The 27901-nt window shown below is 37.1% G+C and overlaps 1 protein-coding gene across 1 annotated transcript in view; it reads left to right on the top strand.

Moving 5' to 3' along the window:
- Positions 1–27901, top strand: part of ABCB4 (ATP binding cassette subfamily B member 4) — an 86412-nt gene that overhangs the window by 12313 nt on the left and 46198 nt on the right. The window contains 7 exon segments of the mRNA XM_070618126.1: positions 12–183; positions 2232–2349; positions 2585–2595; positions 3432–3524; positions 3744–3869; positions 6462–6662; positions 7021–7191. Of these exon segments, the coding sequence (XP_070474227.1) occupies positions 12–183; positions 2232–2349; positions 2585–2595; positions 3432–3524; positions 3744–3869; positions 6462–6662; positions 7021–7191 (892 nt within the window).

The following is a 27901-nucleotide window of genomic DNA, read 5'->3' as shown; positions in this document are numbered from 1 at the left end:
TTGTCTGGTAGGTATCAAAAACATCTAGAAAATACCAAAAAGACTGGAATTACAAAAGCTATTTCAGCAAACATTTCCATGGGCATTGCCTTCCTATTGCTATATGCATCATATGCACTGGCCTTCTGGTATGCATCCACTCTCGTTATATCAAAAGAATATACTATTGGAAATGCAATGACAGTAAGTTGTTTTTCTAATATTTATGAAGAATCTGAAAATTTTCTTTATCCATGTACCTTTTCTTTTCTTTCATAGTCCTCCTTTTCAAGAGATGAGCCATGATTACAGGCTTTTTTCTTTTGGTGAATCTTTGCTCTGTCCTGTGGGCAGAGCTGGCCTTCTAGAGTACACAAAACGTAATTATGAGTGGGGGCAAGAAAACAGCATGTAGTTAGACTAATTGAGAAACATATACAACATATAAAAGGAAATAAAAATTGAATGAATTTGTGAGTGAACAAATATGGATTGGAGCCATCCTCATTCTGCCCTGTAGTTTCATTATATAAGAGAGTAAACATTATTATAGATAGGTCATAGTATGAGAGAATATTAAATTTACATAGTATAAAACATCAGCCATCTGAAATACAAGATGAAAAGCTGTAGCTTGTTTTTCTTTTTCAAAATGAAAATAGCTTCATTTTATGATAAAAATAATATATACTAGTTATACAAATGATTAGAACACAGAATTTTAGAAATTGGAAATTTCTTAGAATTACTTATAATCTAATAATCCATATATCCTTAATGATAACTTTTGGTGAATATCTTCCAGACCATTTTCTATATATACACGTTTTTTTCTTTTAAAACTGGGATCATATTATGCATATTTTTTGTAACCTTTTTTATAAACTAGCAATAGTTTGTGACCATCTTTCCATGTCAGTGACAATCAGAACAACATGTAACCATTCAAATAGCAATGTTTTAAAACCTGCACTTCCCTATCTTTCTAAACAGAAACAATTTGGCCCTTTGATGATGGCATGAGGCCATTATGAAATTTAATTATTTCAAAATGTTTTCTGGAGTGGTCTCTTCAGACTCCACTGAGGCGCTGAGGGCTGTTTGGCCGGATGAGCTTTCATAATTGCTGACTCTATTTTTTTCTCGTTTTGGTCTCCTTTCTGGTTGTCAGCTTGGAAGCTCTCCACCTTTCTTTGCTTCCTCATTTGCTAAATTTTGTGAAGAAGGGAGATTGAATCCTGACTTTCCCATTCACCTTTTGTGATGAGTGTGTCCTTGCTGGCCTAGGCTCCTCATTTGTAGTATGTGGACAGTGACACCTCCCCGGTTGGGCAGGAGGGTGCTGTCCACGAGGCAGGGAGCCCAGCAACAGCCTCAGCACCCAGCGAGAGCCCTAGTGCATTCACTTTATAATCTATCATCTATATTGCAGATAGCAGATGGATATTTGAGGGATATTTGAGTCCTGGGTGTGTGAAGTCTTATTGTTACTGTCTTCTGAGAAAACCCAAACTATATATAGAATTTCACCATGCCCAGAGAGAAAGGAGTAATTTCTCTTCATTTATGTTTTTCTCATTTAAATTATGCTAATAATCTGGATTCCTGAAGCTATATTCTTGGCTGTTCTATATCAACTTATTTTCCTTGTGAAAAAAAATGTGAAGGCAATTGTGTTGTTTTGTGTGCTATAATACAGAATAATTGTGTAAAGGAATTATTAATCAGTGTACACAGGTGTGATTTAGTGTTTTATAATGTGTGAACTGTTACTTTGTATATTAAAAATCTTTTCAAAATATGTATGTAAAGTGGTACTTTTTTGGGAAAATTCCATGGGGCCAAAATCTACCATGTTTCGCCTTGAATATTCTGTGTAATGCCGTGCATAGTTAGAGAAAATCATATAGGACTGAATAATAATACTGATGGAAGATGTTTACCTCTGGTGGCATTAGCTTCAGAGTCAAGGAAATAGGTTTGAAAAATCTTTCTGACTGTGTAAATTCAGGAGAAGAGCAACAGATAATTTGGCAATCTAGACAAAAATATTTTTGAGATTGAAGAAACCCATTTGTGCAATAAAATGCTATATTAACCTTGTAAATTTTGCTCTTTTGCTAAAAAAATTTTGAAAGTGGTAAACCTAAACTCAATCTTTTGTATCGTGTGTATTTCAGACAAATCATATTTGAGACAGTAATGGATGCCAGAATGGGGCTTTTAACTTTTTCTCATGTTCTTTTGCTAAGGTCTTTTCTTCAATCCTGATTAGAGCTTTCAGCATTGGACAGGCTGCTCCATGTATTGATGCTTTTGCCAATGCAAGAGGAGCAGCATATGTGATCTTTCATATTATTGGTAATGGAAGTCATTTATTATTTTAATGCTGAAAAATTCTTTGAGGCTTGGAGAATTAAATCTGGCTTTATTTTAAATATCATGTGAAAATTGATTGTGGGAAATTAACAACCTCTTCTTAGTAATGAATGAAATAAAACGCCTCATTAATATTTCTAAAAGTTTACCTTTAAGTAATATAATAACACCGATCTCATTTTGGAAAAGTACATCTGTACTAGTGTCTTATTATTAGAATTCAGAGCAAAGATATCTGTCTATCTAATTTTTCTCCTTTTCTTTTGCACTTTGTAGCCAGACTGAGAATATTATGACTTCTATACAGGATGAGTGGGTGGAGAAATTATTGGTAGGACCAGAATTGACAGGGTTGCCTCCCTAAAAAAAAAAGATCATCGCAATGTTTGATATGATTTTGAATCAAATATATTGAATAAGTTGTACTAACTGCAGCAAAAGAAAGAAAATAATTTTGACATATTAAAAAGTATATCACTGCATTTACCCAGATAAACTGCAAAGTAGGTAACTGAAATTTGATCATTTAATCCAAGCAATTGCTCCTGTTTCATTGATCTAAGTCATGAGAAAGTTTCTCGGCTTCCGAATACTTTGAAAGTTTACATTGATCCTAAATAACTTGGCCCTAACCAATTGTTCAGTCAGTCTTCTCAAACCAATCCATTACATTTATTGTTGGGGAACAAACTAATTTTCACTAAATGCTGAAATGCCTGGCTATATCAATTATAGTATGTTTTTGTTATTGCAGTTGTATAAACATGCGTATCTGACTATTTAGAAACTTTATGAAGCTACACCAAAAACTTAAAGTGAAATATTGTATGAAATTAAATGAATATATCCCTTATGTACTTTTCAGGAAAAGCCTATTTTCTGAGAAAGACTATTTCTTAAACACACACACATACACGATCTTCACCTTGCATTCTGTCTCCTGTGAAGAAGATTGTGCCATTCCAGGTCTTATTTTTGGAATTGCTGAATCATATTCCTTTAAAATGCAATTGTTTGTCTTATGGAATAGTCATTGAATTTTTTTTTTAAATTTAGAATCCTAAAATTGACAGTTTTCAGAGAGAGGGCACAAACCAGACAACATCAAAGGGAATTTGGAGTTCAGTGATGTTCCCTTTTCTTATCCAGCTCGAGCTAATGTCAAGGTACTATAAGCAATAGTTGTAGAAAATCTTAACTCAGATTGATTGTTTAATCATCTTAAAGAATCTATAGTCTCTATTATTTTGATATTTCTATGCTTTTTCCTTTTGGGATTATATTCCCTCATTGGATACTTTTTTCAAATTCAAAATTGAATCAAATTATTCTCCTTTTAGGGCTTTGTAGTGAGATATATTCTTTTTCTTTCTTTTCCCTTACAGATCTTGAAGGGCCTCAGTCTGAAGGTTCAGAGTAAGCAGACAGTGGCCCTGGTTGGGAACAGCGGCTGTGGGAAAAGCACAATGGTCCAGCTGATACAGCGGCTCTATGACCCTGAGGAGGGTATAGTAAGTGGGAAGAACCAAGTTTTCCAAAGTGGGAAGCTGGGTACCAATTAGCCCTTTGAAATTGTTTTTTTAGTAACAAATTTGCATGTGAGTCTAATTTTGGTAAAAGGTCTACAGAACTACACTGCATCTGGATAATGCATTCAAACCTTTGGGCTGGTTTGGCAGAAGTATTCAAAATGATAAAAGCCAAAGAAGCTAGACACCACTCTCTTCTGTTCTGATTAAGCTTTTCTTACCCACTAAATCACTGGAAAACAGTCATCCAACCACTGAGAGGATTTTTTCCAATGAGTTACTGGGTTTGGTCAAAAACGATCCATATAGCAATTGTTGATAATCTGGTAATCATGATCACAAGAAGTCTTAGGATAATAATTAAATTCATCAAAGACAGTTGAGTTTTCTTAAATGTTGTAACATCTGAAAGGAAAAGTGGGATAATCCCTTAAGAAACTTCTGGGGGTGCGGGGACTAACAACCTAGGGTATATTTTTTTGCCTTCTAAAAATTTTGTTATAAATTCAAACTTACAGAAAAGTTGCAAGCAGGGAATTCACATATACCCTTCACTCAGATTTGCTAATTGTTTATATTTGACCAACTGCTTTATTGTCCTCTCTCTTTCTCTACACGTGCGTGTATATAACACACACCCACACACACACATACGTGCATATTTTTTTCTGAATCTTTAAGAGTAAGTTAAGGACATCATGCCCCCTTGATCCCTACATCCTGCACAATATATTTTCTGAGAAGAAGAACATTCTCTTACATAACCATAAAACAATTATCAAAATCAGTAGATTTAACATTAATACAATATCAGCCTGCAGTATATACTCAAATTTTATCAATTGTACCAACTTTAGAACATTGAGTTTATCTGAAATTAAAATGTATTGTAATTCAACAATTATGAAAGCAGATTACAAGTTACAAAGAAAGACAAAAAACATAAAAAGGCAGAGAGATAGAAGAGAGATTGTAGGGATGAATCCAAAAGTTTCTAGGATACATGAATTATTTGTTTATTTAATTTAATAAAATTAATGAACAGTCTTGGAAAAATCTAATATTACTAAGAAGGAACATAAGCCCATCCTCATTTACTAAAGCAAACTCTAGGTTTGTTCAAGTGTAAATATCTTTTTTCATTTTTAAAAAAGAACCTAGTGGGGCCAGCCAAGTGGTGTAGTAGTTCAGTGTGCATGCTCCTCTTTGGCAGCCTGGGGTTCTCAGGTTTGGATCCTGGGCGTGTGGACCTACACACGGCTCATCAAACCATGCTGTGGCAGGGTCCCACATACAAAATGGAGGAAGACTGGCACAGATGTTAGCCCAGCAACAATCTTCTTCAAGCAAAAAGAAGAAGATTGGCAACAGATGTTAGCTTAGGGCCAGTTTTGCTCACCGCCCCCACCCCCAAAAAAAACCAGTAAAATACTAACCATTGAGAATAAGCATTTCCAAATATCTTACTTTTAAAATTATTGGAGTAATACATATTTTTTTAGAAAATATACATGCAGCAGAAAAACATCTTCAGAAATTCTATAACTCAGAGATCTTCACTGTTCACATCATGATTTAACAATTTTCTTACTACTGAAATAGTAGGAGAAATGCCCAGTTGATTAATTCAGATTTTCTTAAAAATTTCTCCAATAAAAATCAGTAAAACTGTAATAAAAGAAGGTAATAAATTGGAACAAATGATTTATGATATATATGGGAAAACATTTAATATTTGAAAAATTAATATGAGTCTATAATAAGATATGAACATGCAAATGTTTCAAGAATAAACATAGATTTGTAAAAAGTTTCAAGAAATGTTCAGCCTTACTTATAAATATATACAAATTAAAAATATAAGCTACCACATCACACCTATTAATTAGAAGAAAAATATTAAAATGATAAAACCTGGAGCTAGTAAATTACAATGAGGCAGATATATTTATATATTCCTGCTGATATTGTAAATTATTAAAATCTTTTTATAGCATTGTTTATTCAACCTTTATTCAGCAAATAATAAATGCCCAACATACACCAGTCATTGTACAGGCAAGCAGTTGTTATTGGGGAGGAAAAAATAAATCACAGTCTTCAGCCTGGTAATTCTCTACTTTGACAATTGTAAAAGTAGAGATTGTCCTTCACTGGTCCTTGAAGGAAGCCAAATGTCCAGCAGGTGGGAAATGCTAAAGTAAATTATGGTATATTACATATAGTGAAATATCATAGCGCCACCAAAATGATATTTAGACTAGGTAAGTGGACATTTTTATTCAAATTTAATAATGGTAAGCAATAATAATAGTACACCCAAAATGTATAACCCAATATTGCTTATGGAGAATAGTCCATCCATGAAAAAACTGTATATATACGATAATAAATATCAAGAGAACATACACTTTTTATTTTTATTCTTGCAAATTGCTGTTTATTTCCGATTCTCACTTCTAACCACTGAAATAAGTTAAATATTAGCTAACACTTTTTTCGTAACAAATTAAAGTCTTGATGCTTTAGATATCAGATGACAAGATATTTAATATAAATATTTCTTTCTTTCAGATTAACATTGATGGGCAGGGTAGTAGGACCTTTAATGTAAGGTATCTGCGGGAAGTAATTGGAGTTGTGAGTCAGGAGCCAGTACTATTTTCTACTACAATTGCCGAAAGTATTCGTTATCGCTGAGATATAACCATTGACGAGAGAAAGAAAGCTCTCAAAGAAGGCAGCGCCTATGAGTTTATCATAAAATCACCACAGGTAAACACTCTGTTAATGTAGTTGCCCTCAAAATTAGAATTTCACCGCATACACCTGAGGTCTTTCCTCAAAGGTTAAGCTAATAATGTTTGAGATGCAAGGTTGTCCAACTTTGCTAGGTAAGTACCTTGAATTATTCAGTTGGAGGTTTAAGGAGTATAGTCTGGTACATGAATCATATAAAATTTTATACAAAATATGTGTTAGTAGTTTTTTAGAACTCCGTATTGATTTATTTCATTAAAATTTATGACTCATTACTATATCAAAGTGAAGCTCTATGTTGTCTTGAATTTCTAGATCCATAGCTTTTTCTGTTTAAAATACTTCAAGAACTCCTCCATCTTTTCTGTTGTAGAAATTTGACACCCTGTTTCGAGAGAGAGGGGCCCAGCTGAATGGGGGACAGAAACAGAGAATCGCCGTCGCTCGAGCCCTGGTTCATAACCCCAAGATCCTTCTGCTGGATGAGGCCACGACAGCCTTAGACACTGAAAGTGAAGCTGAGGTACAGGCAGCTCTGGGTAAGGTCAGTAGACCCTAAACACCTGAAGGACCAGCAAATTGAAACTTTATTGGAAATTTTTGCCAATGCTTTACAAATCTAGATTGAAAAGCATGAACATAAGAGCAAATGAAGCTCTCTCTCAGGGCTTTATTGATTTCTTTTTTGTGTCAGGTTGCATTGCAGAGAGGGGTGGCTAGCCCAACTCACTGGCTTGCTTTGACGGAGGTGCACTGAGTTAAATCCAGGCCTCTGCGATGAGCCACTTGGCTTTGGTTTTTTCTCACAGGTAGGTTTTAGCTTTGGTCAAAAGTAGTTGCGTTAAAATGTGCAAAGAAAAATCTAGTTACCTAGACACTGGTCCAGCTGAAAAACAGTTCAAAATACTTGCCTTATTTTGTAGGCAGTAACATCATCTTTATCTATTCATGAAGGCGGATGGATGCTTTTCTGGAAATGAAGTTCAGCTTGTATGTTTGTCTAAGCATATAAATAAGCCACACATTTTAAGAATGCAGACCTCATGTGCCCAGCTCAGATATCTCTAAACCTGTCACTATCATCTTTACCAGCTGAAGCTTCACAGGAGGAACATTATCTTGGGATTCTTTTGGGGTCAGTGCTGATGTCATCAATAATAAGAACACGATATAAAAACCGGAGTCAGATGACACCATATACATGGGTTTCAAACACGTAAATGTCATAGATATATTTGATTTGAGAAAGTTTGGTAATAAAATTTGCAAGGTCCTTAACAGAGTCTATCCAAATTACCTCTTGCAATTTTAGAGACAAGCTGTATGAATCTTATTTTCTGAGGAAAATTTATACCTGAATCCTAAGTAAAGGCAACTGCTTTATGTGCTATAAACTGTGATTAATCAATGCTTCCTGGTCTATCAGATTAATATTTGGCTTATCTTATATAATTTAATTTAATAATGACTAATGAGATGGTGATAATTATCCCTCACAAATTCTTGCACTGAATTATATTGCTTTCATGTATGTTAAGTCATAATATTAAGGAACCAAAATATAATATTTATGAGACTGGTATTTGGTTGGTTAATTAGAAGTGAGTTAAAGCAGGAAATCATAAAAAAAAATACATACAACAATTAATTTTAACTTAAAACTTATAAATGGACATGCATGTGTTGACATAGACTTTTTAGGCAAAGTCAGGTAAGATAAGAGAGATATTTATGAGAAAAGAAAGTCCCATTCAGCCCTAGGGCCCAGGTCCCAATCCTGTCCAGGATACAAATAATCAGTATATTAGCCCTGCTGAGCTAAAAGAGCAGAATTTATTGGATGTGTTGTGTTTCACGATGTGGATCTTGTCAGAGAAATTGTAGCCTTGCACGTTTCAATTCATATTTGGACAAGTTACTTCACTCAGTTTCAGCAATTTGTGTTTTATAGGAGTGTGGCCCACTCCTCAGTTGATGACCTTTTACATGTCAACTTTAAAAATAGCTAACTAGTCATTCATAATTTTTAAAAATCCCCCCAAAAAGCCACTAGCAGCTTGGGGTGGTGATTAAGAGCACAGGCTCTGGTGCTAGACAGGCTGAGGTTGGAGTCCTGGCTCTGTCTTTTTCTAGCTGTATGACCTTGGGCAAATTAACTAACTTCTCTAAGCCTGAGATACTGCAGAAGTAATCGTCATGGGGAGAGAAAGGGGGAGAAATAATGTCGTAGGATTACTGAAAAGATTAAACAAAGTATTGCATGTAAAGTTATTAGCAAATGCCTGGCACACAGAAAACAGTTGGTATTGTTAGCTGCTGCTATTGTTATAGTGATTACCATTATCATGATTATTATTAATTTTATTAATTGCTCAATCAGTTACCTATTGCTACATAACAAACCATCCCAAATTAAGACTTTAAGACTAATTATCTACAATAATTCCATAGATTGGCTGGGTGGATCTTCTGCTATTTTCACTTGAACACATGGCTGCATTTACCTGGAGGGTTGACTTAGTTAAAATGGTCCAAGATGGCCTCACTCACATGCTAGCTGTTGGGTGGGCATCTCATGTAGCTTGTTATACTCATACAATATGCTAAACCTGGCTTCCTTATACGGAAATCTCAAGCCAGTATACCCAGAGAGCAAGGGCAGAAGCTATAAGACATCTAGAAGTTTAGACTCCAGAACTCACATAATGTCACTTTTACCACATTCTGTTGGTCACAGAAAGTCACAGATCTGGCTCAGATTGAGGGAGTGAGGAAATAGATTCCACTTCTTGATAGGTGAGCTGTAAAGAATCTGGGATCATAATCTTCCAAAGCACACTCCTTGCCAAAATTATTTACATTTCTCCCATGTGCAAAATAAATTCACTTCTTACCAAGACCCTCAAAATTTTCATACAGTTACACATCAGTCTCAAAGTCCAGTATCTGAAGATCTGTATGTGGTCCAGACATGGATGAGGTTCTTCATGCTAAGCTCATCTTGATCCAGAGACTTATGAACTAAGGAGACAAGTTATCTTCTACACATACACCCAACATATAATGGTGATGCAGGGACAGGATAATCATAATAGACATTCCTGTTCAAAAAGGAGAAGAACGGGAAGCACATAGCAGTTACTGGTCCACAGCAATTCTGAAATGCGGTCAGGTTCATGTTGCTAATCACCCCACTGCTCCAGGGGAAGGGAATGTTTCTTGATTAAGGCCCAATTCCACCCCCTAGTAATGGGTTCCTTAGTCCATTGTTCTCCTTGGTTCTGGGCTCCACCCCCTGGGCTCTTGGATCCTCCTCTAAGAAGTCTTTCATTTTCCATAAAAAAAATGGTGTATGTCTGCAGTTGAGTAGCTTTCTCGGTGTGCTTTCTACTCATAGAAATTTAGGACCCATTTTGAATTTTCTCAGCCTCTTTTAGTCCAAACTGATAGACTTTCTTAAAGACTTTGTGAGTTTGCTTAGAATCTGACTGGTTCACTCAAACACCAAAAGCTACAACTATGATATTTTTCAAGACAAGCTTCTCTCTACTTTGGGCTGCATGTGAAGCTGCCATGAGAATACTCTTACTTATGAGTCTTAGAAGCCCTTTTATGTAGCCAAGACTGTCTACTAGAATCTGCCTTAAATCTTTCAGAGATTTTAACAAAAAACTTACACCTATACCCTGATTTGATCCTCATTTTGCTGGATAACTAACAATTCATTTTCCAACCCAGCAAGTACTGGGTCTTCTATGTTGCCTCTAAATTCTCCTTGCAAACCAAATAGCTCCTTCTTTAGCTCATCATTCTCCTCCCAAACCTTATCATATACAGCCAGCGGAATCCAGTTGGCACTTTCAACATTCTGTTTAGAGATCTCTGGAATCTCCTTAGCCAAGTGTGTAAGTTCGTTAGCTACAATATCTTTATTCCAAGTTACTGCAGGAAACATTTTTTCCAATTATTCCAAGGTTAAAAAACACAGGTCACCATCTTTCTAGGCTCCAATAGCAATTTCCTTACTTCTCTTTCAGTCTCCACTAAGGATATCATCACCTCCCTTCCAGCCACTGCCTACCACTCAGATCTCAGTCCCCAAGCCAATGTTGCATGTTTTAGATTTTTGCTACACTAGCATCCCAATCTAATCACCAATTTCTTTATCAGTTGCTTTAAGCCAAAACAATGGGTTGGCTGGTGTGGATCCTCTGTTGGTTTTGCCTAGTCTCACTCAGGCAGCTACTTTCATCTCAGGGTCAGCTGGCTTGGAACGTTCAAGATGGCCTCACTCCTGTGCTTGGCAGTTGGTGATCTCTATTGCCTGAGGCAGCTCCATTCTACTCCAGGAGGCTTCTCATTCTCCAGTAGACTAGACAAGCTTCCTTTCACTGTGGTTTCAAGGTAGTATTCAAAGACGCAAACACACAAGCTGTAAGGCCTCTTGAAGCCTAGGCTTTGGAAATTGCAAAAGCTTTAATTCCTTCATTCTTTTGGTCAAAACAAGTCAAAAGGCCTGCCGAGATCTGAGGAAGTGGAGAAATAGACTCCCCCTCTGGATAGGAGTAGCTGCAAAGTGTCTGTGGCCATGTTTAATCTGCCATAGTTGCTATGAATAGTTTATAATCTACCTAATTGACTCTATACTTTACAAGATAACTAAACTGATGTATTTTGCAGACAATAAACCATATCTTTAAAAGGGAAATCCTTTATTATTGCACTCTCCACAATGATACTAGTCAGCCAATTGGACAGTCATTCTAAGTTACAAACCAGCTTTCTTTTAACAATGAAAAGTTGAATTTTGTAATTTATTATCTTTCCCCTGAGGAGCATAAGGATATACCACTATTATACTATCTACTGTTATTTCTCCCTGATTCCTTATCCAGGAAGAAAAATATTTTCCTTTTGTGGATCCTTTATACATTTATCAGTACCTCTTTTGTGGCACCAACTTATCATAGTTAGCTATTTATTTATATGCCTTCTTTCTCCTAGAAAGAATAAACCCCTTAAGAGGCAGAATTAATAAATGGTTCATGCCTGTGTCTCTATAACACTTAATCCAGTGCCTTGCATATAGTAGAACGTAAATAAATATTTACTGAATTGATTACCATGGTCCAGCCCATTGAGATACTACATGTCTTCATTAAAAAAACATTGTAATGCCATATCAGCTTTTCACTCAATAAATAACAACTATTTATCAAAAATAAATAATAGGTTTTTCAAAATGAGATCTTGAAGAAGAATACAAAAACAGATTTGCTATTTTATCTTTTTGTAAGCAATAAACTACTTTCCCTTTCCGCCCCAACCTACTATGTTTGTTATTGAGTTTCTAATAGTTTACATCAATGTGAGATTTTAGTTGTACATTATTTCTTGACTGTCACCACACAAGTGCTCCCCTTCATCCCTTGTGCCCACCCCCTTCCTCTGGTAATCACTGAACTGTTTTCTTTGTCCCTGTATTTGTTTATATTCCACATATGAGTGAAATCATCTGGTGTTTGTCCTTCTCAGACTGGCTTATTTTGCTTAGCATAATTCCCTCCAGGTCCTCCATGTTATTACAAATAGGATGATGTTGTCTTTTTTTATGGCTGAGTAATATTCCACTCTCTCTATATACCACATCTTCTTTATCCAATCATCAGTCAATGGGCACTTGGATTGCTTCCTTGACTTGGCTATTGTGAATAGTGCTGCAATGAACATAGGGGAGCATATGTTATTTTGGATTGTTGATTTCAAATTGTTTGAGTAGATACCCAGTAGTGGGATAGCTGGGTCATATGGTAGTTCTATTTGTAGTCTTTTGAGGAATCTCCATAGTGTTTTCCATAGTGGCTGCACCAGTTTGCATTCCCACCAGCAGTGTATGAGGGTTCCCTTCTTTCCACACCCTCTCCAACATGTGTTATTTTTAGTCTTAGTGATTATAGCCACTTTAACAGGCATAAGGTGGTATCTTAGTGTAGTTTTGATTTGCATTTCCCTGATAATTAGTGATGTTGAATATCTTTTCACGTGTTTATTGGCCATCTGTACATCTTCTTTGAAAAAATGTCTGTTCATCTCCTCTGCCCATTTTTTGATCAGGTTGTTTGCTTTTTTCTTGTTCAGTTGTGTGAGTTCCTTATATATTATGGAGATTAACCTCTTGTCAGATATATGATTTGCAAATATTTTCTCCCAGTTGGTGGGTTGTCTCTTTGTTTTGATTCTAGTTTCTTTTGCCTTGCAGGAGCTCTTTAGTCTGATGAATTCCCACTTGTTAATTTTTTCTTTTGTTTCTCTGTCTGAGAAGACATGGTATTTGAAAAGACCCTTTTTAGTTCGATGTCAAAGAGTGTACCACTGATATTATCTTCCAAGATTTTTATAGTTTCAGGACTTATCTTCAAGTCTTTGATCCATTTTGAGTTTATTTTTGTGTATGGTGTGAGATAGCGATCTACCTTCATTCTTTTGCATGTGGCTGTCCAGTTTTCCCATCACCATTTATTGAAGAGACTATCTTTTCTCCATTGTATATTCGTGGCGCCTTTGTCGAACATTAGCTGGCCATAGATGTGTGGTTTTATTTCTGGGCTTTCAGTTCTGTTCCATTGATCTGTGTGCCTATTTTGTATTAGTACCATGCTGTTTTGATCACTATGGCTTTGTAGTACATTTTGAAGTCAGGGATTGTGATACCTCCAGCTTTGTTCTTTTTTCTCAGGATTGCCTTAGCAATTCGGGGTCTTTGATTGCCCCATCTGAATTTTAGGATTCTTTGTTCTATTTCCATGAACAATGTCATTGGGATTGTAATTAGGATTGCATTGAATCTGTAGATTGCTTTGGGTAGTATGGACATTTTAACTATGTTTATTCTTCCAATCCATGAACAAGGAATCTCTTTCCATCTCTTTATGTCATTATCAATTTGCTTCAGTAATGTCCTATAGTTTTCATTGTATAAGTCCTTCACCTCCTTGGTGAAATTTATTCCTAGGTACTTTATTCTTTTTGTTGCTATTGCAAATGGAATTGTATTCTTGAGTTCTCTTTAAGTTCATTATTAGAGTATAGAAAAGCAACTGATTTTTGTAAGTTGATTCTGTACCCTGCAATTTTACTGTAGTTGTTAATTATTTCTATTAGTTTTCCGATGGATTCTTTTTTAGTTTTCTACATATAAGATCATGTCGGAGTTCTCGTCAAGATGGCGCTGTGAGCAGACGTTGAACTCGCCTCCTCCCACGAACACAACCAGGTTACAACAATTTTTGGAAGAATCACCCTGGATTGAAAACCGAAAACTGGATAAAAAGAACCCCCACAACAAGGGACAGTCCTGATGAAAGCAGAAGAGACAGTAACTCCAGCAGGAGAGCAAAAAAGCCACCTTTGGGAGCAGTGGAGCTTCTCAGCTGGCCAGGCGGGAGCCAACCTAAGGTACGCAGCCCTCCCTGGAGGAGTGAGGTCCGGAGCAGGGCCAATAGTCCTATAACCATCCTTCCGACTCAGCCCAACTGAGGGGGGGGGGGTCTTACTGTCTGGCTTTGCTGGCTATTAACTGCAGGGAGGACACCCCAGAAAATCTATCAGCCGAAAGCCGAAAAGATCCAGGTCTTAAAGGGCCCATGCACAAACTCACTCATTGCAGCAACCTAAAATCACAAGAGAGAAGGCTGAATGTCTTTTGGTGAAACAAGACTCACCTGGTGGGCTCTGGGGGCATCTTGGTGAGCGGAGGATCCTCTCCGGAGACTGGGACATTGGTGGGGACCATTGTTCTGAATGGGTCCAGGCGTGCTGATACGGACACAGGTGGGGGCCATTGAGGTGCGTCCCTTGGGCTGTTAGCCCAGGGGTCTGCCACACCCACTAGAGGATAGATTTAATCCAGTTCAGCCAGGGTGGGCAACCTGCCCTAGGGACTGGCCCCACCTAACAGCAAGCCCTCAGGCTACTTTTCAGCCTGCATTGACTGAGTGCCTTGGTCCTCTACAGGCAGGCAAAGGTGTCTGCCTCTGTGGGGCAGGGCTTGTGTGAGGACCAGATGAACTTTGGGGGGCATTGGGGCAGAGGTGGGGGTCTCTGCAGTGTGGTGGTGGGGTACGCTCCAGGGGGTTGAGAAGTGTGCACGGACCAGGACTGTGCTGACAGTGTATGTGGTCCAGAGGGGGGTGAGGCTTATCAGTGGTAGAAGACTTGTGTTTGACAAATAGCCATAAAAAGGTCAGCCCCATCTTCCAAAGCCTGAAACAACTGAGTGCCTCCATGCCAAGGGCTAGCCCTACTCAGCTGCACTCCTAAGAGAACTGACATCAGCCTTGTTGGCCTCAGGCCTATCACAACTGTATGCCCCTGAGCCTAGCAACCAGCTACACTGGCTACCAACCCAATTAAGAGGACAATGGCAATAAGAGTGTGCTAATAGACTTTGTAGCCAACAGTGCTGAGGACCCTCCAAACCGGATTTACAAACAGCTAGCCAGGGAAGGAAAGATCAGACTCCCTGGGTACCTGAAGTGGGAGCAACCCTGCCACAGCAGAAGAACACAAGTAGCCCACAAAGGGGTCACTCCTGGTTCTTATGGTCTGGTCATGAGAGGGAAGCACACTGCTGGTCCTCATAAGGCATCTCATACATAAGGCCACTTCTCCAAGATCAGGAGACACAGCCGACTCACCTAGTACAAAGAAAACAGCACAGAGAAAGAGGCATAATGAGGAGGCAAAGGAATACTTTCCAAGGAAGGGAACACTACAAAACACCAGAAAAAGAACTAAGTGAAACAGAATCTAGCAAGCTCCTTGACAAAGAATTCAAACAAAATATAATGAGGATGCTCACAGATATGCAGAGAAGAATGGATGAACAAAGTGAAAACATCAGCAAAGAATTGGAAGATATAAAAAAGAACCAATCAGAAATGAAGAATACAATACTCGAAATGAGAAATTCACTAGAGGGACTCAATAGCAGAGTAGAGGAAGCAGAAAAACTGATCAGCGAGCTAGACGAAAGATTAGAGGAAATCACCCAAGCAGAACAGAAAAGAGAAAAAAGAATTAGACAGAATGAGAACAGTGTAAGGGAACTCTGGGACAATATCAAGTGTGCTAACATTTGGATTATAGGGGTCCCAGAAGGAGAAGAGAGAGACAAAGGGGCAGAAAATTTATTTGTCGAAATAATAGAGGAAAATTTTCCTAACCTGAGGAAGGAAACATACATCAAAGTTCAGGAAGCACAGAGAGCTCCAAACAAGAGAAGCCCAAGAGAGGCCCACACCAAGACAGATTATAATCAAAATGTCTAAAATTAAAGACAAAGAGAGAATCTTAAAAGCAGCAAGACAAAGGCCACAAGTGACATATAAAGGGAAGCCCATCAGACTATCAGGAGACTTCTCAGTCAAGATCCTACAGGCGAGAAGAGAATGGCACAACATATTTGAAGTGCTAAAAGGAAAAAACCTACAACCAAGAATACTCTATCCATCAAGGCTGTCATTCAGAATGGAAGGAGAGATAAAGAGCTTCCCAGACAAGCAAAAATTAAAGGAGTTTATCACCAAGAAACCAGTTCTACAAGAAATGCTGAAGGGACTTATTTAAGTGGGAAAGCAATGACCACAAATAGAGATAAAAGAAAAAAATTATCAAAAAAAACCCAAAACAACAACAACAAGAAAAAACAGGCAATAAAATCACTTGTAAGGTACAAGTATAGTAAAGGCAGCAGATCAACTACCTGTGAAGGTAATATGAAGGTTAAAAGACAAATGTACTAAAATTACCTATTTCAATGATAAGAGGGTAATGGATATACACACACTAAACAAAAGACTATATATGATGTGAAAATCCTATAATGTGGGAGGAGGGGAGTGAAAAAGTAGAGCTTTTAGAAAGAGGTCAATAGACTGTTATACGCATAGTATACTAAATAGGATCCTCATGGTAACCACAAACCAGAAACTTATAACAAGCAGGAAAAAAAGTAAGACAAAAGAAATCAAACATATTACTAAAGATAGCCATCAAACCACAAATGAAGAGAGCAAGAGAAAAAGAAAGGAACTGAGAAGAACTACTAAAACACCCCAGAAAAAGAAAATGTGACAAAATGGCAAGAATATATATTTATCAATAGCTACTTTAAATGTCAATGGAATAAATGCTCCAATCAAATGCCAAGGGTGGCCAACTGGATAAAAAAACAAGATCCATGTATATGCTGCGTACAAGAGACACACTTCAGACCTACAGACATTCACAAACTGAAAGTGAAAGGATGGAAAAAGATATTCCACGCAAATGGCAAAGAAAAGAAAGTGGGGGTAGCAATACTTATACCAGAGAAAATAGACTTTAAAACAAAAACTATAATAAGAGACAAAGACGGGCACTACATAATGATAAAGGGAACAATCCAACAAGAAAATATAACACTTGTAAATATCTACGCACCAAACATAGGAGCACCTAAATATATAAAGCAATTATTAACAGACATAAAAGGAGAATTAGACGGTAACACAATAATAGTAGGGGACTTTAACACTCCACTTACACCAATGGATAGATCATCCAAACAGAAGATCAATAAAGAAACACTTGCCTTAAAGGACACATTAGACCAGATGGACTTAGTAGATATATACAGAACATTCCATCCAAAAACCACAGAAAACACATTCTTTTCAAATGCCCATGGAACATTCTCCAGGATTGATCACATATTAGGCCACAAAACAAGTCTCAATAAATTTAAGAAGATCGAAATTATACCATGCATCTTTTCTGACCGTAAAGGTATGAAACAGGAAATCAACTACAGAAAGAAAACCAGAAAAGCCATAAAAATGTGAAGATTGAACAAAATGCTACTGAACAATGATTGGGTCAATGAAGAAATCAAAGAAGAAATAAAAAAAATTCCTGGAGACAAATGAAAATGAAAACACGACATGCCAAAATCTGTGGGATACAGCAAAAGCAGTTCTACGAGGGAAGTTTATAGTAATTCAGGCCTACCTCAACAAAGAAGAAAAATCCCAAATAGACAATCTAAAAGTGGACCTAAAGGTACTGGAAAAAGAACAACAAACAAAGCCCAAAATCAGCAGAAGGAAGGAAATAATAAAAATCAGAGCAGAAATAAATGAAGTAGAGACTAAAAAATAATAGAAAAAATTAATGAAACCAAGAGTTGGTTCTTCGAAAAGGTAAACAAAATTGACAAGCCCTTAGCTAGACTCACCAAGAAAAAAAGAGAGAAGGCTCAAATAAATAAAATCAGAAATGAAAGAGGAGAGATTACAATGGACACCTCAGAAATACAAAAGATAATAAGAGAATACTATGAAAAGCTATACGCCAACAAATTGGATAATCTAGAACAAACGGATAAATTCTTAGAAACATACAACCTTCCAAAACTGGACCAAGAAGATGTAGAAAATTTGAATAGACCGGTCACCAGTAAGGAGATCGAAACAGCAGTCAAAAACCTCCTAAAAAATAAAAGTCCAGGACCAGATGGCTTCCCTGGTGAATTCTACCAAACATTCAAAGAAGATCTAATACCTATCCTTCTCAAACTCTTCCAAAAAATTGAAGAGGAGGGGAGGCTTCCTAACTCCTTCTACGAAGCAAACATTATCCTGATACCACAACCGGACAAGGACAACACAAAAAAATAAAATTACAGGCCAATATCACTGATGAACATCGATGCAAAAATCCTCAACAAAATACTAGCAAATCGAATACAACAATACATTAAAAAGATCATACACCATGATCAAGTGGGTTTCATTCCGAGGATGCAGGGATGGTTCAACATCCGCAAATCTATCAACGTGATACACCACATTAACAAAATGAAGAATAAAAATCACATGATCATCTCAATAGATGCAGGGAAAGCATTTAACAAGATACAACATCCATTTATGATAAAAACTCTAAGTAAAATGGGTATAGAAGGAAAATACCTCAACATAATAAAGGCCATATATGACAAAGCCACAGCAAATATCATTCTCAATGGAGAAAAACTGAAAGTTATCCCTCTAAGAACAGGAACCAGACAAGGATGCCCACTGTCACCACTCTTATTTAACATAGTATTGGAAGTCCTAGCCAGAGCAATCAGGCAAGAAAAAGAAATAAAAGGGATCCACATTGGAAAAGAAGTGAAACTATCACTCTTTGCAGACAACATGATTTTATATCTATAAAACCCTAAAGAGTCCACTAAAAACTTTTAGAAATAATAAAGGATTACAGTCAAGCTGCGGGATACAAAATCAATGTACAAAAATCGGTTGCATTTCTATACACTAACAACGAAGTAACAGAAAGAGAAATTAAGAATACAACCCCATTTACAATTGCAACAAAAAGAATAAAATACCTAGGAATAAACTTAACAAAAGAGGTGAAAGACCTGTACACTGAAAACTATAAGACATTGTTGAAAGAAATCGAAGAAGACACAAAGAAATGGAAAGATATTCCGTGCTCTTGGATTGGAAGAATTAACATTGTTAAAATGTCCATACTTCCAAAAGCAATCTATAGATTCAATGCAATCCCTATCAAAGTTCCAACAACATTTTTTACAGAAAAAGAACAAAGAATCCTAAGATTTATATGGAACAACAAAAGACCCCGAATAGCCAAAGGATTCCTGAGAAAAAAGAACAAAGCTGGAGGTATCACACTCCCCGATTTCAAATTATACTACAAAGCCATAGTAACCAAAACAGCATGGTACTGGCACAAAAACAGACACACAGATCAATGGAACAAAATTGAGAGCCCAGAAGTAAACCCACACGTTTACTAATATTCGACAAGGGAGCCAAGAGCATACGATGGAGAAAGGAGAGTCTCTTCAATAAATGGTGTTGGGAAAACTGGGCAGCCACATGCAAAAGAATGAAAGTAGACCATTCCCTTACACCATCCACAAAAATCAACTCAAGATGGATTAAAGACTTGAATGTAAGACCCGAAACCATGAGACTTCTAGAAGAAAACATAGGCAGTACACTCTATGACATTGGTCTGAGCTGCATATTTTCAAGTCCCATGTCTGACCGGGCAAGGGAAACAAAAGAAAAAATGAACAAATAGGACTACATCAAACTAAAAAGCTTCTGCACAGCAAAGGAAACCATCAACAAAATGAAAAGACAACCTAACAATTGGGAGAAGATATTTGCAAACCGCATATCAGATAAGGGGTTAATATCCAAAATATACAAAGAACTAATACAGCTCAACAACAAAAAAACCCAACAATCCAATTAGAAAATGGGCAAAAGATCTGAACAGAGATTTCTCCAAAGAAGAAATACAGATGGCCAACAGGCATATGAAAAGATGCTCAACATCATTAGCTATCAGGGAAATGCAAATCAAAACTACCATGAGGTATCACCTCACTCCGGTCAGAATGGCTATAATTAACAAGACAGGAAACAACAAATGTTGGAGAGGGTGTGGAGAGAAGGGAACCCTTGTTCACTGCTGGTGGCAGTGCAAACTGGTGCAGCCACTGTGGAAAGCAGTTTGGAGTATCCTCAGAAAATTAGGAATAGATCTACCATGTGATCCAGCTATTCCACTGCTGGGTATTTATCCAAAGAACTTGAAAACACAAAGGCATAGAGATACTTCCACCCCTATGTTCATTGCGGCATTATACATAATAGCCAAGACTTGGAAGCAACCTAGGTGCCCATCAAGGAACGAATGGATATAGAAGATGTGGTATTTATACATGATGGACTACTACTCAGCCATAAGAAATGATGAAATCTGGCCATTTGTGACAACATGGATGGACCTTGAGGGTATTATGCTGAGTGAAATAAATCAGAGGGAGAAAGCCAAATACCATATGATCTCACTCATAAGTAGAAGAAAAAAACGACAAAAAAAAATCAGATAGCATTGGAGATTGGACTGGTGGTTACCATTGGGGAAGGTGGGAGGGGGAGGGCAAAAGGGGTGATTAGGGTCACATGTGAGGGGATGCACTATAATTAGTGTTCAGGTGGTGAACATGATGTAACGTATACAGAATTTGAAATATGATGTATATCCGAAAAAAAAAAAGATCATGTCATCTGCAAACAGCGAGAGTTTCACTTCTTCACTCCCTATTTGGATTCCTTTTATTCCTTTCTCTGGCCTAATTGCTCAGGCCAAAACCTCCAGTACTATATTGAATAAGAGTGGTGATAGTGGGCATCCTTCTCTTGTTCCCGTTCTCAGGGGGATGGCCCTCAGTTTTTGCCCATTGAGTATGATTTTGGCTGTGCATTTGTCATATATGGCCTTTATTATGTTGAGGTAATTTCCTTCTATCCCCATTTTGTTAAGAGTTTTTATCATAAATGGCTGCTGGATCTTGTCAAATGCTTTCTCTGCATCTACTGAGATGATCATGTGATTTTTATTCCTCTATTTGTTGATGTGGTGTATCACATTGATTGATTTGTGGATGTTAAACCATCCCTGTGTCCTTGGTATGAATCCCACTTGATCATGATGCATGATCCTTTTGATGTATTGCTGAGTCCAGGTTGCCAAAACTTTGTTGAGGATTTTTGCATCTGTGTTCCTCAGCGATATTGGCCTGTAGTTCTCCTTTTTTGTGCTGTCCTTGTCAGGCTTTGGTATAAGAGTGGTGTTGGCCTCATAGAATGTGTTAGGAAGTCGTCCATCTTCCCTAATTTTTTGAAATAGCTTGAGAAGGATAGGTATTAAATCCTCTCTGAAATTTTGGTAAAATTCCCCAGGGAAGCCATCTGGTCCTGGGGTTTTCTTCTTTGGGATGCTTTTGATTACTGTTTCAATCTCTTTACTTGTGATTGGTCTATTCAGATTGTCTCTTTCTTCTTTACTCAGCTTTGGGAAATTGTAAAAATCTAAGAATTTATCCGTTTCCTCTAGGTTATCCATTTTGTTGGCATATAGTTTTTTGTAGTATTCTCTTATAATCCATTGTATTTCTGTGGAGTCTGTTGTTATTTCTCCTCTTTCATTTCTGATTTTGGTTGTCTGAGCTTTCTCTCTTTTTTTCTTTGTAAGTCTAGCTAGGGGCTTGTCAATTTTATTTATCTTCCCAAAGAACCAACTCTTTGTTTCATTGATCTTTTCTACTGTCTTTTTTGTTTCAATAGCATTTATTTCTGCTCTGATTTTTATTATTTCTCCCCTTCCAGTTACCTTGGGCTTTGTTTGTTCTTCTTTTTCTAATTCAGGTGTAATTTGAGATTGCTTATTTGGGATTTTTCCTGTTTGTTGAGGTGTGACTGTATTGTGATGAATTTCCCTCTTAATACAGCTTTTACTGCATCCCATATGAGTTGGTATGGTATATTATCATTTTCATTTGTCTCCAGATATTTTCTGATTTCTCCTTTAATTTCTTCAGTGATCCATTGCTTGTTCAATAGCATATTGTTTAGTCTCCACATCTTTGTCCCTTTCTCGGCTTTTTTCTTGTAATTAATTTGTACCTTTATAGCATTATCATTGGAAAAGATGCTTGTTATTATTTCAATTTTTTTAATTTATAGAGCCTTGCCTTATTTCCCAACATATGCTCTATCCTTGAGAATGTTCTGTGCACACTTGAGAGGAATGTGTATTTTGCTGTTTTTGGATGAAATGTTCTATACATGTTTATTAAGTCCAACTTGTTTAGCTTTTCATTTAATTCCAATGTTTCCTTGTTGATTTTCTGCTTGGATGATCTATCCATTGATGTGAGTGGGGTGCTGAGGTCCCCTACTATCATTGTGTCATTATTAATATCTTCTTTTAGATTTGTTAATAGTTGCTTTATGAACTTTGGTTGTGTTGGGTGCATAGATATTTATAAGCATTATTTCTTCTTGATGGAGTGTCCCTTTGATCATTATATACTGCCCCTCTTTGTCTCTCTTTACCTTTCTTATCTTGAAGTCTACTTTGTCTGATATCAGTATTGCAACACCTGCTCTCTTTTGTTTGCCATTTGCTTGGAGTATTGTCTTCCACCCCTTCACTCTGAGCCTGTGTTTGTCATCGGAGCTGAGATGTGTTTCCTGGAGGCAGCAAATTGTTGGGTCTTGTTCTTTAACCCATCTTGCCACTCTGTGTCTTTTTATTGGAGAATTTAATCCATTTACATTTACAGTGATTATTGATGTATGAGGGCTTAATGCTGTCATTTTATCATTCGTTTTCCAATTTTCCTGCATTTCCTTTGTTTCTTGTCTTGTGTGTTTTGGTCTACCCATTGAATTATGAAGTTTTTTATGATGTGTTTCTTTCTTTTTTCCTTATTTATTTTTTGTGTCTGTGTTCTACTTTTTTGTTTAGTGGTTACCCTGAAGTTTGTATTCAGAATTTCATGTATAATATAGTCCGTTTTCTTTCTTTTTTTTTTTTTTTGATTCTAAAGTTTATTAGGAAAGACAAAACACCCAGAATATCTAACACAATACTGAAGGAAAACAAAGTCAGTATAATGAAACTATCTGTCTTTTTTTTTTTTTTTTTTAATGTTATGATAGATTACAAGCTTGTGAGATTTCAGTTGTACATTTTTGTTAGTCATGTTGTGGGTACACCACTTCCCCCTCCGTACCCTCCCCCCACCCCCCCCTTTTCCCTGGTAACCGCCGATCAGATCTCCTTCTCAATATACTAATTTCCACCTATGAGTGGAGTCATATAGAGTTCATCTTTCTCTGACTGACTTATTTCGCTTAACATAATGCCCTCGAGGTCCATCCACGTTGTTGTAAATGGGCCAATTTCGTCTTTTTTTATGGCTGAGTAGTATTCCATTGTGTATATATACCACATCTTCTTTATCCAGTCATCAGTTTCTGGGCATGTAGGCTGGTTCCACGTCTTGGCTATTGTAAATAATGCTGCGATGAACATAGGGGTGCAACGGACTCTTGAGATATCTGTTATCAGGTTCTTAGGATAGATACCCAGTAATGGGATGGCTGGGTCATAGGGTATTTCTATTTTTAACTTTTTGAGAAATCTCCGTACTGTTTTCCATAGTGGCTGTACCAGTTTGCATTCCCACCAACAGTGTGTGAGGGTTCCTCTTTCTCCACAACCTCTCCAACATTTGTCGTTCTTGGTTTTGGATGTTTTTGCCAATCTAACGGGGGTAAGGTGATATCTTAGTGTAGTTTTGATTTGCATTTCCCTGATGATTAGCGATGATGAACATCTTTTCATGTGTCTATTGGCCATATTCATATCTTCTTTTGAGAAATGTCTGTTCATGTCCTCTGCCCATTTTTTGATCGGGTTGTTTGTTTTTTTGTTGTTAAGCAGTGTGAGTTCTTTGTATATTATGGAGATTAACCCTTTGTCAGATAAGTGGCTTGTAAATATTTTTTCCCAATTAGTGAGCTGTTTTTTTGTTTCAATTCTGTTTTCCCTTGCCTTGAAGAAGCTCTTTAGTCTGATGAAGTCCCATTTGTTTATTCTTTCTATTGTTTCCCTCAACTGAGGAGTTACAGTGTCCGAAAAGATTCTTTTGAAACTGATGTCAAAGAGTGTACTGCCTATATTCTCTTCCAAAAGACTTATTGTCTCAGGCCTAATCTTTAGGTCTTTGATCCATTTTGAGTTTATTTTGGTGTGTGGTGAAAAAGACTGGTCAATTTTCAATCTTTTGCATGTGGCTGTCCAGTTTTCCCAGCACCATTTGTTGAAGAGACTTTCTTTTCTCCATTGTAGGCCCTCTGCTCCTTTGTCGAAGATTAGCTGTCCATAGATGTGTGGTTTTATCTCTGGGCTTTCAATTCTGTTCCATTGATCTGTGGACCTGTTTTTGTACCAGTACCATGCTGTTTTGATCACTGTAGCTTTGTAGTATGCTTTGAAATCGGGGATTGTGATTCCGCCGGCTTTGTTTTTCTTGCTCAGGATTGCTTTAGCAATTCGCGGTCTTTTGTTCCCCCATATGAATTTTAGGATTGTTTGTTCAATTTCTGTGAAGAATGTTCTTGGGATTCTGATTGGGATAGCATTGAATCTGTATATTGATTTAGGTAGTATGGACATTTTAACTATGTTTATTCTTCCAATCCATGTACAAGGAATGTTTTTCCATCTCTTTATGTCATCGCCTATTTCTTTCAAGAAAGTCTTGTAGTTTTCATTGTATAGATCCTTCACTTCCTTGGTTAAGTTTATCCCAAGGTATTTTATTCTTTTCGTTGCGATTGTGAATGGGATAGAGTTCTTGAGTTCTTTTTCTGTTAGTTTATTGTTAGTGTATAGAAATGCTACTGATTTATGCACGTTAATTTTATACCCTGCTACTTTGCTGTAGTTGTTGATTATTTCTAATAGTTTTTCTGTGGATTCTTTGGGGTTTTCTATGTATAAGATCATGTCGTCTGCAAACAACGAGAGTTTTACTTCTTCGTTACCTATTTGGATTCCTTTTATTTCTTTTTCCTGCCGAATTGCTCTGGCCAGCACCTCCAGTACTATGTTGAATAGGAGTGGTGAAAGTGGGCACCCTTGTCTTGTTCCTGTCCTCAGAGGGATGGCTTTCAGCTTTTGTCCATTGAGTATGATGTTGGCTGTGGGTCTATCATATATGGCCTTTATTATGTTGAGGTACTTTCCTTCTATACCCATTTTACTGAGGGTTTTTATCATAAATGGGTGTTGGATCTTGTCGAATGCTTTCTCTGCATCTATTGAGATGATCATGTGGTTTTTGTTTTTCATTTTGTTGATGTAGTGTATCACGTTGATTGACTTGCGGATGTTGAACCATCCCTGTGTCCCTGGTATAAATCCCACTTGATCATGGTGTATAATCTTTTTGATGTATTGCTGTAATCGGTTTGCCAAAATTTTGTTGAGGATTTTTGCATCTATGTTCATCAGTGATATCGGCCTGTAGTTCTCCTTCTTTGTGTTGTCCTTGTCAGGTTTGGGGATCAGAGTGATGTTGGCTTCATAGAATGTGTTAGGGAGTTCTCCATCTTTCTCAATTTTCTGGAACAGTTTGAGGAGAATAGGTATTAAGTCTTCTTTGAATGTTTGGTAGAATTCTCCAGAGAAGCCGTCTGGTCCTGGACTCTTGTTTTTGGGGAGGTTTTTGATTACCGTTTCTATTTCCTTACTTGTGATTGGTCTATTCAGATTCTCCATTTCTTCCTGATTCAGTTTGGGGAGATTGTAGGAGTCTAGGAATTTGTCCATTTCTTCCAGGTTGTTCAATTTGTTGGCATATAGTTTTTCATAGTATTCTCTTATGATCTCTTGTATTTCATTGGTATCTGTTGTGATTTCTCCTCTGTCATTCCTGATTTTATTAATTTGCGATTTCTCTCTTCTTTTCTTGGTGAGTCTGGCTAGGGGTTTGTCAATTTTGTTAATTCTTTCGAAGAACCAACTCTTTGTTTCATTGATCCTTTCTATTGTCTTTTTTGTTTCAATATCGTTTATTTCTGCTCTTATTTTTATTTCCCTCCTTCTACTGACTCTGGGCTTTGTTTGTTCTTCTTTTTCTAGTTCTGTTAGGTGTCGTTTGAGGTTGCTTACGTGAGCTTTTTCTTGTTTAGTGAGGTGAGCCTGTATTGCGATGAATTTCCCTCTTAGGACTGCTTTTGCTGCATCCCAAATGATTTGGTATGTCGTGTTCTCATTTTCATTTGTCTCCAGATAATATTTGATTTCTTCTTTAATTTCTTCAATGATCCATTGTTTGTTGAGAAGCGTGTTGTTTAGTCTCCACATTTTTGCACCTTTCTCTGCTTTTTTCTTGTAGTTGATTTCTAGTTTAATAGCGTTATGATCAGAAAAGATGCTTGATATTATTTCAACTCTCTTGTATTTATTGATGTTTGCTTTGTTTCCCAAAATATGGTCAATCCTTGAGAATGTTCCATGTGCACTTGAGAAGAATGTGTAACCTGCTGTTTTTGGATGAAGTGTTCTATATATATCTATTAAGTCCATCTGGTCTAATTTTTCATTTAATTCTATTATTTCCTTGTTGATTTTCTGTCTGGATGTTCTGTCCATTGGTGTTAATGGTGTGTTGAGGTCCCCTACTATTATTGTATTGTTGTTGATGTCTTCTTTTAGTTCTCTTAAGAGTTGCTTTACAAATTTTGGTGCTCCTGTGTTGGGTGCATATGTATTTATAAGTGTTATGTCTTCTTGGTGGAGAGTCCCTTTTATCATTATATACTGTCCCTCTTTGTCTTTCTTTATCTGTTTTGCTTTGAAGTCTACCTTGTCTGATATTAGTATAGCAACACCTGCTTTCTTTTGTTCATTATTAGCTTGGAGTAGTGTTCTCCATCCCTTCACTCTGAGTCTGTGTTTGTCTTTGGGGCTGAGGTGTGTTTCCTGGAGGCAGCATATTGTTGGATCTTGTTCTTTGATCCATCCTGCCACTCTGTGTCTTTTGATTGGGGAGTTCAATCCATTTACATTTAGAGTGATTATTGAGACGTGGGGGCCTACCACTACCATTTTGTGTCTTGTTTTCCGGTTTTCTTCAGTTTCCTTTGTTTCTCGTCCCATGGTTTAATCTGTTCTGATGTAGAGCTGCTACTCTCTGTTGTTGTCCTTCTACTTATCTCCTCTGCTCTTGGTTTTGTAGCCCCTTTCCTTTTTTGGATTTTTCAGGAATGAGGGTTTTCCTGAGGATTTCCTGAAGAGGAGGTTTTGTGGCAATGAACTCCCTTAATTTTTGTTTATCTGGGAAAGTTTTTATTTCTCCATCGTATTTGAAGGATATTTTCGCTGGGTAGAGAATTCTCGGCTGTAGATTTTTGTCCTTCAGATTTTTGAATATATCATTCCACTCTCTTCTAGCCTGTAAAGTTTCTGCTGAGAAATCTGCTGATAGCCTGATGGGGGTTCCTTTGTAGGTTAGTTTCTTTTGCCTGGCTGTCCTTAATATTTTCTCCTTGTCGTTGACTTTTGCTAGCTTCACTACTATATGCCGTGGAGTTGGTCTTCTTGCATTGATAAAGTTTGGAGATCTATTGGCTTCTGTCACCTGAAGATCCATCTCTCACACCAGATTTGGGAAGTTCTCAGCCATTATTTCTTTGAATAGGTTTTCTGCCCCTTTCTCCTTCTCTTCTCCCTCTGGTATACCTATAATCCTTACGTTGCATCTCCTAATTGTGTCTGATAATTCTCGGAGAGTTTCTTCATTTCTT

This window comes from Equus przewalskii, chromosome 4 (genome assembly GCF_037783145.1).
Source record: "Equus przewalskii isolate Varuska chromosome 4, EquPr2, whole genome shotgun sequence".
Lineage (NCBI taxonomy): Eukaryota > Metazoa > Chordata > Mammalia > Perissodactyla > Equidae > Equus > Equus przewalskii.
Note: the sequence above shows the minus strand (reverse complement) of the source record. Positions and strands in the feature narration are given on the sequence as shown.